General features: G+C 42.4%; 1 protein-coding gene and 1 long non-coding RNA gene across 2 annotated transcripts; both read right to left on the bottom strand.

Annotated features, from left to right (window-relative positions):
• Positions 1-2,961: 2,961 nt before the first annotated feature.
• On the bottom strand, positions 2,962-5,448 carry LOC103455798 ((S)-coclaurine N-methyltransferase). The gene is made up of 8 exons (XM_008395385.4): positions 5,181-5,448; positions 4,955-5,063; positions 4,233-4,457; positions 4,055-4,154; positions 3,861-3,971; positions 3,687-3,770; positions 3,512-3,570; positions 2,962-3,426 (listed from the first exon to the last, which is right to left on the bottom strand). Exons 1-8 carry the CDS (start codon positions 5,365-5,367, stop codon positions 3,234-3,236), a joined length of 1,068 nt encoding a protein of 355 aa, XP_008393607.1. The 5' UTR covers positions 5,368-5,448; the 3' UTR covers positions 2,962-3,233.
• A 694-nt stretch (positions 5,449-6,142) lies between these two features.
• On the bottom strand, positions 6,143-8,098 carry LOC103455797 (uncharacterized). Its single transcript, XR_532199.4, has 4 exons — positions 7,896-8,098; positions 7,707-7,813; positions 7,099-7,162; positions 6,143-6,348 (listed from the first exon to the last, which is right to left on the bottom strand). It is a non-coding gene; the product is annotated as an uncharacterized lncRNA (long non-coding RNA).
• Positions 8,099-14,844: the final 6,746 nt, after the last annotated feature.

The raw sequence follows: 14,844 nt of genomic DNA, 5'->3' as shown, positions 1-14,844 counted from the left end.
CTTCTCGACCTCGGCCAAATTTATCCTCGACCCCAATTCCAATTCTTCTCGACCCTGGTTCATAACTGTTTATCTTCGGCCATGAGTTGTTCTTTGGTCGAAAGGAGCCGTGAGTAAACAGCAGCAAGGGATGACGGTCAAAAGTACATCTGATTAGGCTGGAGATACTTAATTTCCTTAATCATTCGGCTTACGAGCCGAAGTTCAAGGAAACTGGGGGGCAATGTTTGGACCCAAATTTACATCATCGGCCCGTGTAATCGAGACCGTAGAGTAAACATAGTTCTCAGCCGTCGGATGGAAAAGTGAAAATATTTTTGTTAAAAGATAATATTATGGTTTTTATCATGATTATCTTTTAATTTGAATTATCTTGACATATTCTTAAACGGGATGGATATGATGCAAATTATATCCTCAAGTAAGAGTGTTTGGGCTCAAATTAACATGTTGGGCCGAGTATAGAACCACTCTCGGCCCGGGAGGCCTGGCGACAGGGGAGCCTTGGATCATTTAGTACGTGGGCTCCTAAACCTAGGTCGGCTAGGTCATATTACATTTACTAGTCGAGTCCTAACGCGATAAGTAGTCTCGGCAAGGGTAATAACCCGGAAGTGAATCCGGCTCAATAGAGGACTAGGCTCACAATCCTAGTAAACATAGGACTGGTCGAGTGGGTGTTTGATCCGGAGAAGAAGACCTAGTTCGAGTAGGGTTTTGACTCGACTTCAAAGGTATCTAGTGCTATAAATAGAGGAGGCTGTGCATCATTCAAGGGGACCTCCAACCCACAAAATCAATACAAAATTGCCCTGCGCAAACTCTCACAACTTGAGATTTTTTTCTTTTCCTTTTTCGCTGACACATCTTCCGTTGGCATCAACAGCACTGTGGAAGCAACCGATGATATCTTAAGTCGGCATAGATAGCTCTGTCACCGTAGAGTCGGTCGGTCTCGCAGTATCTTCCGTTGGCATCAACAGCACTGCGGCGAGAACGGTCGATTACCTATCCAAGTCTCGGTCGAGAAGGGTTTTCGAATCCTTGTTGGTCGAGGTCATCTCATTAGCCTTCTCGGCGAGGTGAGGTGTCACAGTTATTACATTCGGCACATTGCAAGCCGAATTCGGTTCGTGAACTTTGTAAGAAATAGCAGCCTTGTCTTCAGGCTCGAGAACCCAAGAGGCCGAGACGTGTTCCTTTCTCGGCCGCAATCGCAAGACGCAGAAGTCAGTAGCGCGACCCAACGCAGCATCATCAAATTTACTCCTCGGCCGAGCCCCGGCCGACGAGTTGGCACGCCCGCAATCACCGAAGGACGTAGTTAGCTTAGAATATACTTGGCCTGCGCGCCACGTAGGCTTTGTAATTTCTAGGGTCAACAGGTGGTGAATTGTTGTTAGCCCATTAAATTAAGTATGTTGAGGGGCATCTTGTTAATTCCTTGGTCTAAGGTATCAAACTGATAACGTTGCTCTATATTTGGGAAACAAAAGGAATTCTAAGGAAATAATGGGGGAATAATTTGGACAATAGAAAAGATTATCTTGCAATTTTTCATCAAGCTTCTTTGTCCTCTTGCTTAGCTTAGCAATACAAACTTCATGAGAGCCGTCGCGTGACTTCAAATGCTCATCCAGATGCTTAGTGATTGGAGACAAATTTCAGGCCAGCATTCACACAACATCATGAGTTTGATTTCTCGTATTGGTGACTCACGCAATAATGACCAAGAAGAAGCTAAAATGTTTTAGCGAGTCTTCTCAACCCAGAATGATGGATTGCCTTGACGAAACCACTAGCTAACTTTTTTTTTTTTTTTAAACACATGGTAGTAAGGATGCATGTGATGCTATAATTATTTACATTATGTGTCACATGCATTCAACAAAGTAGTTGAAATATGTAATGTATTTCTCAAGTAAACTCTATGTGCAAGCAAATGCATCTATATACAAGAGAGAAAATTCTTACTTACAATTGAGAGATATATCAAATGACGATACTGATGAGTTTTATAAATTCATAACATATATCTAAATAAAACAAGAGAATTTTTTTTCCCTTAAATCTTTGGTATAATAATTAAGATTTATTGTTTATGTTTTTTTATTCACATAATAAGAAATGGTTGAGCTACATTAAATAGTGGCATGGAAACCATTGACTATAGACAATTGATTTCAAAAGAATTGAATATAGTGTAAGACATATTCTGAAATCACAACAACAAGACATTAGGATCACGAATAAATCAAATCAATATAAAATAGAGATTAACTAATTATATTAAACTTATCTGTAGAATACGGAAGACATTGCAGATTTCTAGGTTGTCTTCTACTTCCAGTACTTCAATAATATCTCTCTGCTATATGAATAGGGTTCAGCGTATCTGAGAGATTAAGCGTATGGAAGCAGGGACTTAACCATAATATTTATATCATTAGGGTTTAATCACAACCAGCCTATTATTGGTTGTGAAAGTCGAACCCTATCACTTAAGTGTTTAAGTCCCACCATGATACTGTATCTTTGTAGTGAAATCCATCAGATTTCTTTTAGGTCAATTGCAAAGGATAAGACTCCATAATCCTTATTTCGTTTGGACTATCAGATTACTTAAGTTGTTAACAACTCAATAAACAAGTGGCCTACAACATAAGTAATCCAATACATCATTCATTGTCATTCACAACCTTACATATAGATGATTGGAAATTGGGTAGCGTTATCCACACATTCATTTTTATGGCTGCGGGTTTGTTTTCCTCAAAATTTGTGTCTTCTTTGTGTCTCTTCTCTAATTTCTTGACACGTGTCTTTCAATTTTAACATAAGTTCAACGCTGTTAATTTCTATTATTTTGCATTAAAAAAGTAGAGTTCTTGAAAATCCTTTGGCCACCCAGCTCAACATGTGTCATGCAATTAGAGAAGAGACATAAGGGGAGACACGAAATTTGGGAACAACAGACATGAAATTTGGTTAGTTTTCTGTTAGGGTTTTGTGTGATCAACCAGCAAACTGTCTAATAATTTGAAGGGTTTATACTTTTACAATCCCTCAACAGTCACATTATTGAACAACAAATACGCGCTTGATTTCCTTTTGACATTGCTGACCGCTGACTGCTGTTACAAAGTTAAGATGAAGGAAACATTATTGAACAACGAAGATGCACTCGATTTTCCATCGCCATTGCCTCGTGTCAGAACAGAGCTTTGTTTGCTTCATTTCTTCTTGAATAGGAAATGAACAACCATCCATTCTTCTCCGTTGTTGTACCCGAAGAGTTCTGCAACGGAAATGAAGAATGTTCGCCAATAAACCGTCCACTTCACGGCTGAATCCTTGCCGTAAGTTGACTCCATGATCGGTTTTATGGAAGCCGTGTTCCGATCCATTCTTTTGAGCCACTCTTCACTGCAACGTAAAAGGGTTTTCATTTTTCGGTCATAGAGTTCTGTTTTTGGTTACGAAACAGGTTAGAGATTTCAAACGTACGCACCTTGTTTGCGCGTAGTGCTTCCCGTTGACGAGCCAATGATTCACAATGGAAACATCATCCTGCACAAAAATCATCACCAAGAACAATCTTTCCTTAATACAATAACGTTATGAAGCGTTCGTAGTAAGATTATTCGACGAGGGAATGATTGAATTCAGAGTTTTTAAGGGATCACCTGGAAATAAAGTAGCAGATTTGCTGAGGGCATTGTACCCCCGCTGAAGAAGTACCTAGTAATCCAGTCATCTTCACTTTTATCCTACATCAGATTCAGGCATGAGAGTTATACATGTAATGCGCACGAAGGTGCTATTAAGCAAAAAAAAAAAAAAAACTTCGTAAGGTTCACCTCAAAGTGGTAAGCAAATGCTTTATGGCAGAAATGATGAACAAACAGAAGGCCGTCGTCTTTCATCCACCCGGATATCTTCTTCAGAAGATCCTTATAGTTCTTCATATGCTGTCAATGCCCAATTCTTCAACCAAATAAACGACTACAAACATCATATCTACCGCATCACACCGCAAGGAAAAACCTTTTACCTCAAACATTTCAATTGAAAATATTCGGTCAAAGGAAGCCTCCATTTCAAACGTGCTGATATCTCCGACGATGATCTCCACATTCTGCAGCTGAAGATTCCTTCAAACAGGAAACAAAACAAATTAGCAGCACATAGTCTAGCAACTCAATCTGGTAAACAATTAATCATTTACGCACCGGCATTGTTCTTCTATAAAAGCTTTTTGTGTCGTTGAGTTGCAGATCCCGGTAACCTTGCAGTTGTTGTATTTCTGCGCAATGTACAAAGACAAAGATCCCCAGCCACACCCAACGTCAAGAACAGTGTGACCATCTCTTATCTGTGACCTTTCACAGTAGAGCTCCAACATTGCTTTCTCAGCATCCTCCAATGTGCTTGACTCATCATTGAAGTAGCAACAACTGCACTAACCCTTATCAATATCAGACAATCTCCCAAAATTAATGGAACTAAAATAGAAAGAAAAGGATAAGATGCGCGGACAAAACTGGTTACAAACTTTTAATCTAAGATATAATAATGCACACTAAACAAACAATAGACTATATATGTGAACCTCGGTTTGTGTTTTTTTTTCTTTCTTGTGTGTGCTTACATCGGAAGGAATCGAACCCTGACGGTGACCTATTCAAATCCTGACCTGTTGAACCCTAGCTCAAACCGTTGTATAATATGCATTGTCATTTAAGTGGTTTAGATCCAAATATTGTTTGTTTAAAAGAAAAGTAAAAATAAAAGTGGCTTGGATCCATCCGTTAAATTGTGTTGGATTCTTCAACGCACATCCCACTCTTAAATCCATCATTGTATGTTATACAATATTATGTAATGTACTTTTTTATTTTTGTAATCAGATCTATTTGTGCATATTTCCGACAAAACAAAACCCAAAAAATACCTATATTTGAGATTTTTCCCAAGCACCATCTTGAAAAAAGATGTGGGAACTTCATAGTGTTGAGCTTTTGGATCATCAGTCTTTATGGCTATGGGCATCTCCTTCAAAGCTGCATAAATTTTACTAAACTTTTACTTAATGACGTCAAAATTTCCAAAATAACATCCAAAGCAGCTACCAGTTGGTACAAATTTGAGACTACAGAGAGGAGGAAGTGTTACGTTACATTGCACGAATTGAAGGAGGTCGGAAAGCTGGAGCTCGGAGGAAGGCCTGTAACCGGACCGGAGACGGCTCGCCAAGAGCAGCCGTGTCAGCCGCCTCACGACGGCGTCCGGCAGCAGATTCCGCTCCAGCGAAGCCAGCGCGAACCGGACGGTAGCATCGTACGGTGCTTGCATTACTCTGTTCATTTCTCCACCGTCTAGCTCTGCTGCTCGCTCGCTCACTGCATGTGATCTTGTCTCCGCTGCTACTGGATAAGATTAGGCGGGGGTTCTGACAGTGTCGTCACTATTGTTGGCTTTGGGCCTGAGCCATTGTTTCATGGGCCTGAAGGAAGGAGTAGAAGTCCAACGTTTGAGCCCATTTGTGCTCACCATCACAGGCCCGAGTCCCGACTAAGGATGGGCAATGGTTATGCAGGCGGGTAACCGCGGTTAATTTACCCATAACCGTTTATGCTCATACCCGCATAACCGTTTAGGGGTTATATCCATACCCATAACCATTTATAAACGGTTAACCATACCCATAACCGCATACTCATTTAACCGTAACCGTTTAATACCCGTTTACCCATTTACCCTTTTTAACCCATTTATCCTTTTCTTTTTTTACCATAACCCATTTTTCACCCGTCTACATGTTTTTTAACAACTTAAAAATTAAAAAAAAAATTGTCATAATATTAATCCCTCCAAGGATTTTCTAGCTTCTGCTTGTTGTTTGCCTTGTGTTGGCTTCTTAGCCCAGGTTCTGTTGTTCCAGTTTTCAAAAAAAATAAAATAAAATAAAATAGAAAGATGCAATATTCAAATTGAAGAGAGATGATTGTTGGGTTAGTAACCCAACTTTCCATCCCCTGTCATGACACGCCCCGACCCTGATATTCTTTCGAATATCAGGATAGACACGTGCTGGCCGACACCCAAGGTGACGAAAGCCATTAATTGATTACAAGAGCAATGATTAGAAGAAAATATTCATGAATAACATCAGAGTTTAGAATTAATTAACAACATTCAAGAAAATGTCTAGAGTGAACCAGACACAGACTAAAACCAGTTTTACAAAAAGGAAAGACTATTACAAGATGTCACACAAGTGGGTGATAGAGTGCTACTGGTAGGGAAATGCCTCGTACGTCCAGTCGTAATCCTCGTTACTATGACCTGAATGGGGGCGCAAAAACAAAGGTGAGTGGACCAAGTTCATATATATAATAATAACAAAACAGTTATCAAGATACTAACCCCCAAAGTTTATATAAATGAAAACTACTAGCATAATAAGTGATGGATTTAATAAAAAATCCTAGCATGCCACAATATTTCAAAAGTCACATCGCGGAAATCAAAACAGTAAATGCATCATAAATCGTCTCGTAAATGCGGTGTGCTGCTAGAAAGATCACTGAATAAATATAACTCCCGGCCCAATGCCTGCACCTCAGTCTCTGTGCCCGTAGCCAGAGATAACTCCCTCCCGGCCCAATGCCTGTCTCCGTGTCCCTCAGCCTTTCGCTAGGGATTATTCCTCGCGGCCCACATGCCAACACCAGATCCTCGCCCCAGGCGGCATAGTGTCTACTAGGTACGCACAAATATTTACGTCTCTCATAAATACCACTTCATAGCATAGGTTACCGAATATCGTCTACGCTATAAAGAGGGTTCAAAATCATGTTCTAGTATCCTATCGTCACCTATCAGATAGTCTACTAGATCATGGTTTTTATAGAAAATAGATATATATTAAAATATAGCTCAATATAGGCTAACAATTAACTCCTCACTAAAACACGAGACGATAATCAATATATTAAATTATCCGGCTTCACATAAATAAATCAAATCATAAATCTGTAGGCATGCTAATCATTTATGCATCAAATCATGTAATTTTAGAAGGGGTCCACTCACAAATATTCCTTAGCAGGCGAGTCGTGCGAATAAGGATATAGAATTTCTCCACTAGCAATTTTACCTAAGAACAAGAATGTAATAAATAATTAAAATGATTTTCTAAAAGATTGGTTTTGAATTAAATTAAATAAGGGATTTGGAATTGGATGGGTTTAGGGTTTTAAATGGGTTTTGGGAACCTAGGGCTTTAGGATTTAAAAAGATTTAGGATGGGAATAAATTAGGGTTTGGGCTTTAGCCCAAACATACCTAATAAAACACACACACACACAACTTGCACGGGCCCAAGGCCCTTAGGCTTTACTAACAGAAACAGGGCTTTAAGCCCTTAGGACCTAACCGGCCCAAGGCCCTTCAACATTAAGGCCCGTGGCCTTTTGGGCTTTAAAAACTAGAACTAAAAATAAAAAGGGAATGGGTTAGGGTACTGGGTTTAAACAAAACGGGCCGGAGGCCCGCGAAGGAGATGGGAGAGGCCGGTTGGCCTGTGGCTTGCCGAGAGAGAAGGCCGGAGCTGCTACAGCTCCGGTCACCTGAAAACTGGAGCTTCAAGCTCCGATCTAGGTACGAACGTGAAGTACAAGAAGAGAGGAGAAGGTTTATACCTTCCAAACGTCACAACTCGGTCGGAGGTGACCGGGAAAGCTCTCGGGGTGCACAGGATCACCGGAAAAGTGGGTGTGCTCACCCACGACCGTTCCGAAGCAAAAACCTACGTAAAAAGGTAAGGTTCAAGCTTCTAAATCACAACCAAACCAAGAACTAGGTACGAGAGTGAGAGATTTGAGACCTACCCGACGGGAAAAATGGAGAAAACTCGCCGGAGTTTTGCTCCGTGCCGTCGGTCTCGCGGTGCAGGGATCCCTGGTTCGCTACAGGCCTCTCCTGGGAATGCTAGGGTCCTCGCGAGTCAGGGGGAAGAGATATGAGAGAGGTTGAGAGTGAGAGAGATGCACGGGAGAGTGAGAGAGCTTCGGGAGAGCTGAGGGGGAGAGAAGAAGAAGAAGAAGAAGTCACGGGGGTGGGGGACAGGGAAAAGAAAAGAATGAGGGTTTGATGATTGACACGTGGCACAAGGGGGTGGAAATAACAAGTTTTCTAATTATTTTGGGGGGGGGTGGTCGTAACAATCTACCCCCCTTACAAAAAATTTCGTCCTCGAAATTACATATACCTGAAAAGAAAGTGATACTGGTTCTGCATTGATTCCTCTGTCTCCCAAGTAGCTTCTTCGATCGCATGGTTCCTCCACAGTACCTTTACCAAATGAATAACCTTGTTCCGCAACACTTTATCCTGCCTGTCAATGATAGCCACTGGTTCCTCTACATAGCTAACATCCGGATTCACTTCCAATGGCTCAACTTGGATGATATGAGAAGGATCCGGTACATATTTCCGAAGCATGGAAACATGGAAAATGTTATGGATCTGCGACAACTCCGGCGGTAGCTCCAACCTATAAGCAACTGCACCAATTCTCTCAATAATCTGATAAGGGCCAACATATCGAGGACTCAGCTTTCCTCGCTTACCGAAACGAACCACACCCTTCCAAGGAGATAACTTCAAAAACACATAATCGCCCACTGCATACTCACGATCCTTGGAGTGTTTGTCCGCAATACTTTTCTGTCGATCCTGAGCTGCTTTCAAGTTCGCCTTAATCAAACGGATATTAGCGTTGGTGGTATCCACAATCTCTGGTCCTACCAACGGCCTTTCTCCTGCCTCTGTCCAACATAATGGCGTCCTACACGCCTTCCCGTAAAGTGCTTCAAAAGGCGCCATACCAATACTCGAGTGATAACTATTATTATAAGCGAACTCCACCAGTGGTAAATAGTTATCCCAACTACCTTTCCACTGCAATACAGACACTCTCAACATGTCTTCTAAAGTCTGAATTGTCCGCTCGGACTGACCATCAGTTTGTGGATGATAAGCAGTGCTGAACAGTAATTGAGTACCCATAGCGGCATTAAAGGCTTTCCAAAACCTTGAAGTAAATCTGGGATCTCTGTCTGACACAATAGAGACGGGTACACCATGCAGACGAACAATATTATCCACAAATAACTTCGCCAATTTCTCCAGTGAGTAGGTCTGTCGAACTGGCAAGAAATGAGCGGTCTTGGTAAGTCGATCGACAATTACCCATATACCATCACACCTTGACGGTGTTCTAGGCAGCCCGTATACAAAGTCCATAGTGATATCCTCCCACTTCCAAACTGGTATTGGAAGGTTCTGCATCAATCCCCCAGGTCTCTGCCTATCTGCTTTAACCTGCTGACAAATTAGACATCTGCTCACATACTCTGCTACATCCCGTTTCATCCCTTCCCAGTAATAGAAAGGGTAAATGGTGCGATACAATTTAGTACTCCCTGGATGCATAGCATAAGCTGAAGTATGAGCCTCATCAAGAATTTCCCTCTTAACCGCTTCATTATCTTTAGGCACGAACAAACGGTTTCCTTTCACTAACGCTCCGTCCTCACGGATGCTGAACAGATCATTATCTCCTTTCAACACTTGTGCCTTTAATGCGTCGCATTCAGGATCAAGTTCCTGAGCTTCTATGACCATATCCACAAAAATAGGTCTAACCTGAAAATGTGCTAGCCACGCTCCATGTTTACCCGGTTCCAAATTAACACCCATTTCCCGAAGAGAAAACAGTAATGGAACGTGCATGGTCTGAAGTGACGCAAGCTGCTCGTGATGTTTCCTACTAAGAGCATCAGCCACGGCATTTGCATGCCCAGGGTGGTACTCGATCGAACAGTCATAATCACTGATAAGCTCCATCCACCTTCTCTGCCTCAAATTCAGCTCTTTCTTGGTGAACACATACTTAAGACTTTTATGATCCGTAAAAATACGACATTTCTCTCCATACAAGTAGTGTCTCCAAATCTTCAAAGCGAAAATCACCGCTCCTAACTCCAGATCATGAGTAGGATAATTTCTTTCATGAGTTTTGAGTTGTCTGGAAGCGTAGGCAATAACCTTTCCATGCTGCATCAGTACACACCCAAAACCTGATAGAGAAGCATCAGTATACACCTCAAATTCACCACTGTCATCCGGAAGAGCGAGAACAGGTGCTTGAGTGAGGCGTTGCTTAAGCTCCTGAAAACTTTGCTCACAATTTTCATCCCACACAAACTTAACACCCTTACGAGTCAACTTAGTAAGAGGTAGAGCAATTGCAGAAAAATTCTGAATAAATCTTCGATAATACCCTGCCAAACCCAGAAAACTTCTTATTTCAGTAACACTCTTTGGTTGTTCCCAGTTAGATACTGCTGATACCTTTTGGGGATCCACACAAATTCCTTCAGCAGAAACTATGTGGCCAAGAAAACCAACCTAAGTCAACCAAAACTGGCACTTACTGAATTTGGCATAAAGCTGGTCATCCCTCAAACATTTTAGCACTAGCCTCAAATGCTTTCTGTGCTCCCTCGCACTTTTAGAGTAAATTAAAATGTCATCAATGAACACAATTACAAACTGATCCAGATACGGTCTAAAGACTCTGTTCATCAAATCCATAAATGCTGCAGGTGCATTTGTCAATCCGAAAGGCATGACACGAAATTCATAATGCCCATACCTTGTACGGAAAGCAGTTTTCGGGACATCATCCTCTCGAATCCTCAACTGATGGTAACCCGATCGAAGATCAATTTTAGAAAATACCTGAGCACCTTTCAACTGATCAAATAAATCATCAATCCGAGGTAGAGGGTAACGATTCTTCACCGTCACCTGATTCAGTTGCCTATAATCGATACAGAGCCTCATTGATCCATCCTTCTTTCTCACAAAAAGAACTGGAGCTCCCCACGGGGAAGTACTCGGCTGGATGCAACCCTTGTCCACCAATTCCTGTAGTTGAATCTTCAATTCTCCCAACTCCGCTGGTGCCATACGATAAGGTGCCAAGGAAATAGGATTAGTACCTGGGAGTAAATCGATAGTGAACTCAATTTCCCTCGCAGGTGGTAATCCCGGTAAATCATCAGGAAATACATCAACGAAGTCCCTTACTACTGGTACATCTTCAGGACGCAAGGAAGGTTCATCATTCACCACTATGTGGGCTAGAAATCCCACACAACCCTTATTCAGCAATTTTGTTGCTCGAATGGCAGAAATAATACTATTAGGGAGGACACGTCGTTCACCTGTTATTGTCACTGCTGGAAGTCCCGGTCGATTGAACGTCACCGTTTTCTCCCAACATGCGACATTCGCTCGGTGCTTAGACAACCAATCCATTCCCAGAATGACATCAAACTCCGCCAATTTGAAAGGAATTAAATCAACCTCTAAGTTCTCCCCTTCCACAATCACTGGACAATTCCGATATTGCCATTGAGCACAAAATAATTCACCCCTCGGCATTTGAATCAACATATCAAAACCTAGGGGCTGAGGTTCAGAAGGCATAACCCGAGCAAAAGATGAAGAAACAAAAGACTGCGTAGCACCTGGATCAATTAAAACTCTAGCCCAAGCATTACAGACAGGTAACGTACCGGTAATAACTCGAGGATCCTGATCAGCCTCCTGCTGAGTCATGGCATTTATACGCCCATAAGCCTGAAACCCCGTATTATTGTTTCGACCACCACGACCTCTGGAATTACGTCCTGCTCTGTTCCCCTGACTACTGCTACCAGAAGATGTTCCTGCCTGATGCTGGGTCGAAAACTGCGTACTTCGGCTGTCGCTTCCTCTGAAACTCTGGCTACCTCTGCCACCAAGCTGCGGACCTCTATTTCCCCCGAAGTTCTGATTAGTACTGCTACCATAGCTCTGACTACTACTGCCACTGCCATCATAGCTCTGCTGAGCGCCAACATTTTGAACTGGCTGATATCCACTGTAGTTTGAGCTAGAGGGAAAATTACCAGGTGGTGCAGAAGGACAATCACGAACAAAATGCCCGGTACCACCGCACCTGTGACAAACTACAGTGGTCATCCCACAACTCCCTCGATGACGTAACCCACACTGATTACAGACCGGATAAGTCGGAGTGAAATGACTGAAAGATCGTCTCGCTGACTCGCTGCCTGAGCCTTCACTGGAAGACCCGGAACCCCGACCTGGTCGCTTAAAGGAAAAAGAATGTCTAGGGCCCACAGAACTGGAAGGGCCCGCTGCTTCTCTGGTATTCCGCGACCGGAAATTCTGATTCCTCTGATTCTGACTCCGCTGCCTGCTCTGTCTCGGGGGCTGGATCCAAGTCTGTGGCTGATCCTGCATCTCAGTATCCCACTTAGACTGTTCTATGCTGAGACTTATTTCGATTGCATCTTCATAGGTTCTAGGTCTCTGTGCAGCCACCAGTGTACGGTACTCCTGATTCAGTGCAATTAACGCCTGCTCTAACCATGACTGAGGATTATCATACGTCCCATCATGGTGTCTAGACAAACGCCTGAAAGTGCTGTCGAACTCTGTAATGCTGAGATCACCCTGTCGGAACTCTAAGTATTCCTGCCTCTTCCTCAATCTGTAGCTGGGGCTTAGAAAATAAGCAATAAAACGTTTTCGGAAGGCAGTCCAGGTCATCCAAGAACCAGGTGGACGGGAATCCCTCGCTGTTCTCCACCAACTTCTAGCATCACCCTGGATGAAGAATCCTGCAGTACTCGCCCACTCATTTAAAGGACACTTCATCGCCTCTAGAGTATCCTCCATTTTCTCCAACCATTGCTCAGCCTCCTGACCATTCCCCACAGTTGTTAAATCAGTAACTCCGTGGCTTCTGGCAATTTCTATATACGACCGATTCGGTCTATGACCCGGAAGGGCATTCATTAAGGCATTAGTAAACTGCTGAAGCCCCCCCATAATAGATGAACGAGGTCGACGAGGCACATTCCCACCAGGATTAGCCATGATTCTGACAAAGACAACAACAATATTTAGAAAGACTGAAATTTACCAAATTGGTGGAAAGAAACCCTAACCATGCTCTGATACCAATCTGACACGCCCCGACCCTGATATTCTTTCGAATATCAGGATAGACACGTGCTGGCCGACACCCAAGGTGACGAAAGCCATTAATTGATTACAAGAGCAATGATTAGAAGAAAATATTCATGAATAACATCAGAGTTTAGAATTAATTAACAACATTCAAGAAAATGTCTAGAGTGAACCAGACACAGACTAAAACCAGTTTTACAAAAAGGAAAGACTATTACAAGATGTCACACAAGTGGGTGATAGAGTGCTACTGGTAGGGAAATGCCTCGTACGTCCAGTCGTAATCCTCGTTACTATGACCTGAATGGGGGCGCAAAAACAAAGGTGAGTGGACCAAGTTCATATATATAATAATAACAAAACAGTTATCAAGATACTAACCCCCAAAGTTTATATAAATGAAAACTACTAGCATAATAAGTGATGGATTTAATAAAAAATCCTAGCATGCCACAATATTTCAAAAGTCACATCGCGGAAATCAAAACAGTAAATGCATCATAAATCGTCTCGTAAATGCGGTGTGCTGCTAGAAAGATCACTGAATAAATATAACTCCCGGCCCAATGCCTGCACCTCAGTCTCTGTGCCCGTAGCCAGAGATAACTCCCTCCCGGCCCAATGCCTGTCTCCGTGTCCCTCAGCCTTTCGCTAGGGATTATTCCTCGCGGCCCACATGCCAACACCAGATCCTCGCCCCAGGCGGCATAGTGTCTACTAGGTACGCACAAATATTTACGTCTCTCATAAATACCACTTCATAGCATAGGTTACCGAATATCGTCTACGCTATAAAGAGGGTTCAAAATCATGTTCTAGTATCCTATCGTCACCTATCAGATAGTCTACTAGATCATGGTTTTTATAGAAAATAGATATATATTAAAATATAGCTCAATATAGGCTAACAATTAACTCCTCACTAAAACACGAGACGATAATCAATATATTAAATTATCCGGCTTCACATAAATAAATCAAATCATAAATCTGTAGGCATGCTAATCATTTATGCATCAAATCATGTAATTTTAGAAGGGGTCCACTCACAAATATTCCTTAGCAGGCGAGTCGTGCGAATAAGGATATAGAATTTCTCCACTAGCAATTTTACCTAAGAACAAGAATGTAATAAATAATTAAAATGATTTTCTAAAAGATTGGTTTTGAATTAAATTAAATAAGGGATTTGGAATTGGATGGGTTTAGGGTTTTAAATGGGTTTTGGGAACCTAGGGCTTTAGGATTTAAAAAGATTTAGGATGGGAATAAATTAGGGTTTGGGCTTTAGCCCAAACATACCTAATAAAACACACACACACACAACTTGCACGGGCCCAAGGCCCTTAGGCCTTACTAACAGAAACAGGGCTTTAAGCCCTTAGGACCTAACCGGCCCAAGGCCCTTCAACATTAAGGCCCGTGGCCTTTTGGGCTTTAAAAACTAGAACTAAAAATAAAAAGGGAATGGGTTAGGGTACTGGGTTTAAACAAAACGGGCCGGAGGCCCGCGAAGGAGATGGGAGAGGCCGGTTGGCCTGTGGCTTGCCGAGAGAGAAGGCCGGAGCTGCTACAGCTCCGGTCACCTGAAAACTGGAGCTTCAAGCTCCGATCTAGGTACGAACGTGAAGTACAAGAAGAGAGGAGAAGGTTTATACCTTCCAAACGTCACAACTCGGTCGGAGGTGACCGGGAAAGCTCTCGGGGTGCACAGGATCACCGGAA

This window comes from Malus domestica, chromosome 15 (genome assembly GCF_042453785.1).
Source record: "Malus domestica chromosome 15, GDT2T_hap1".
NCBI classification, from domain to species: domain Eukaryota; kingdom Viridiplantae; phylum Streptophyta; class Magnoliopsida; order Rosales; family Rosaceae; genus Malus; species Malus domestica.
The sequence above is the reverse complement of the archived record's forward strand: the minus strand, read 5'-3'. Positions and strand labels throughout refer to the sequence as shown.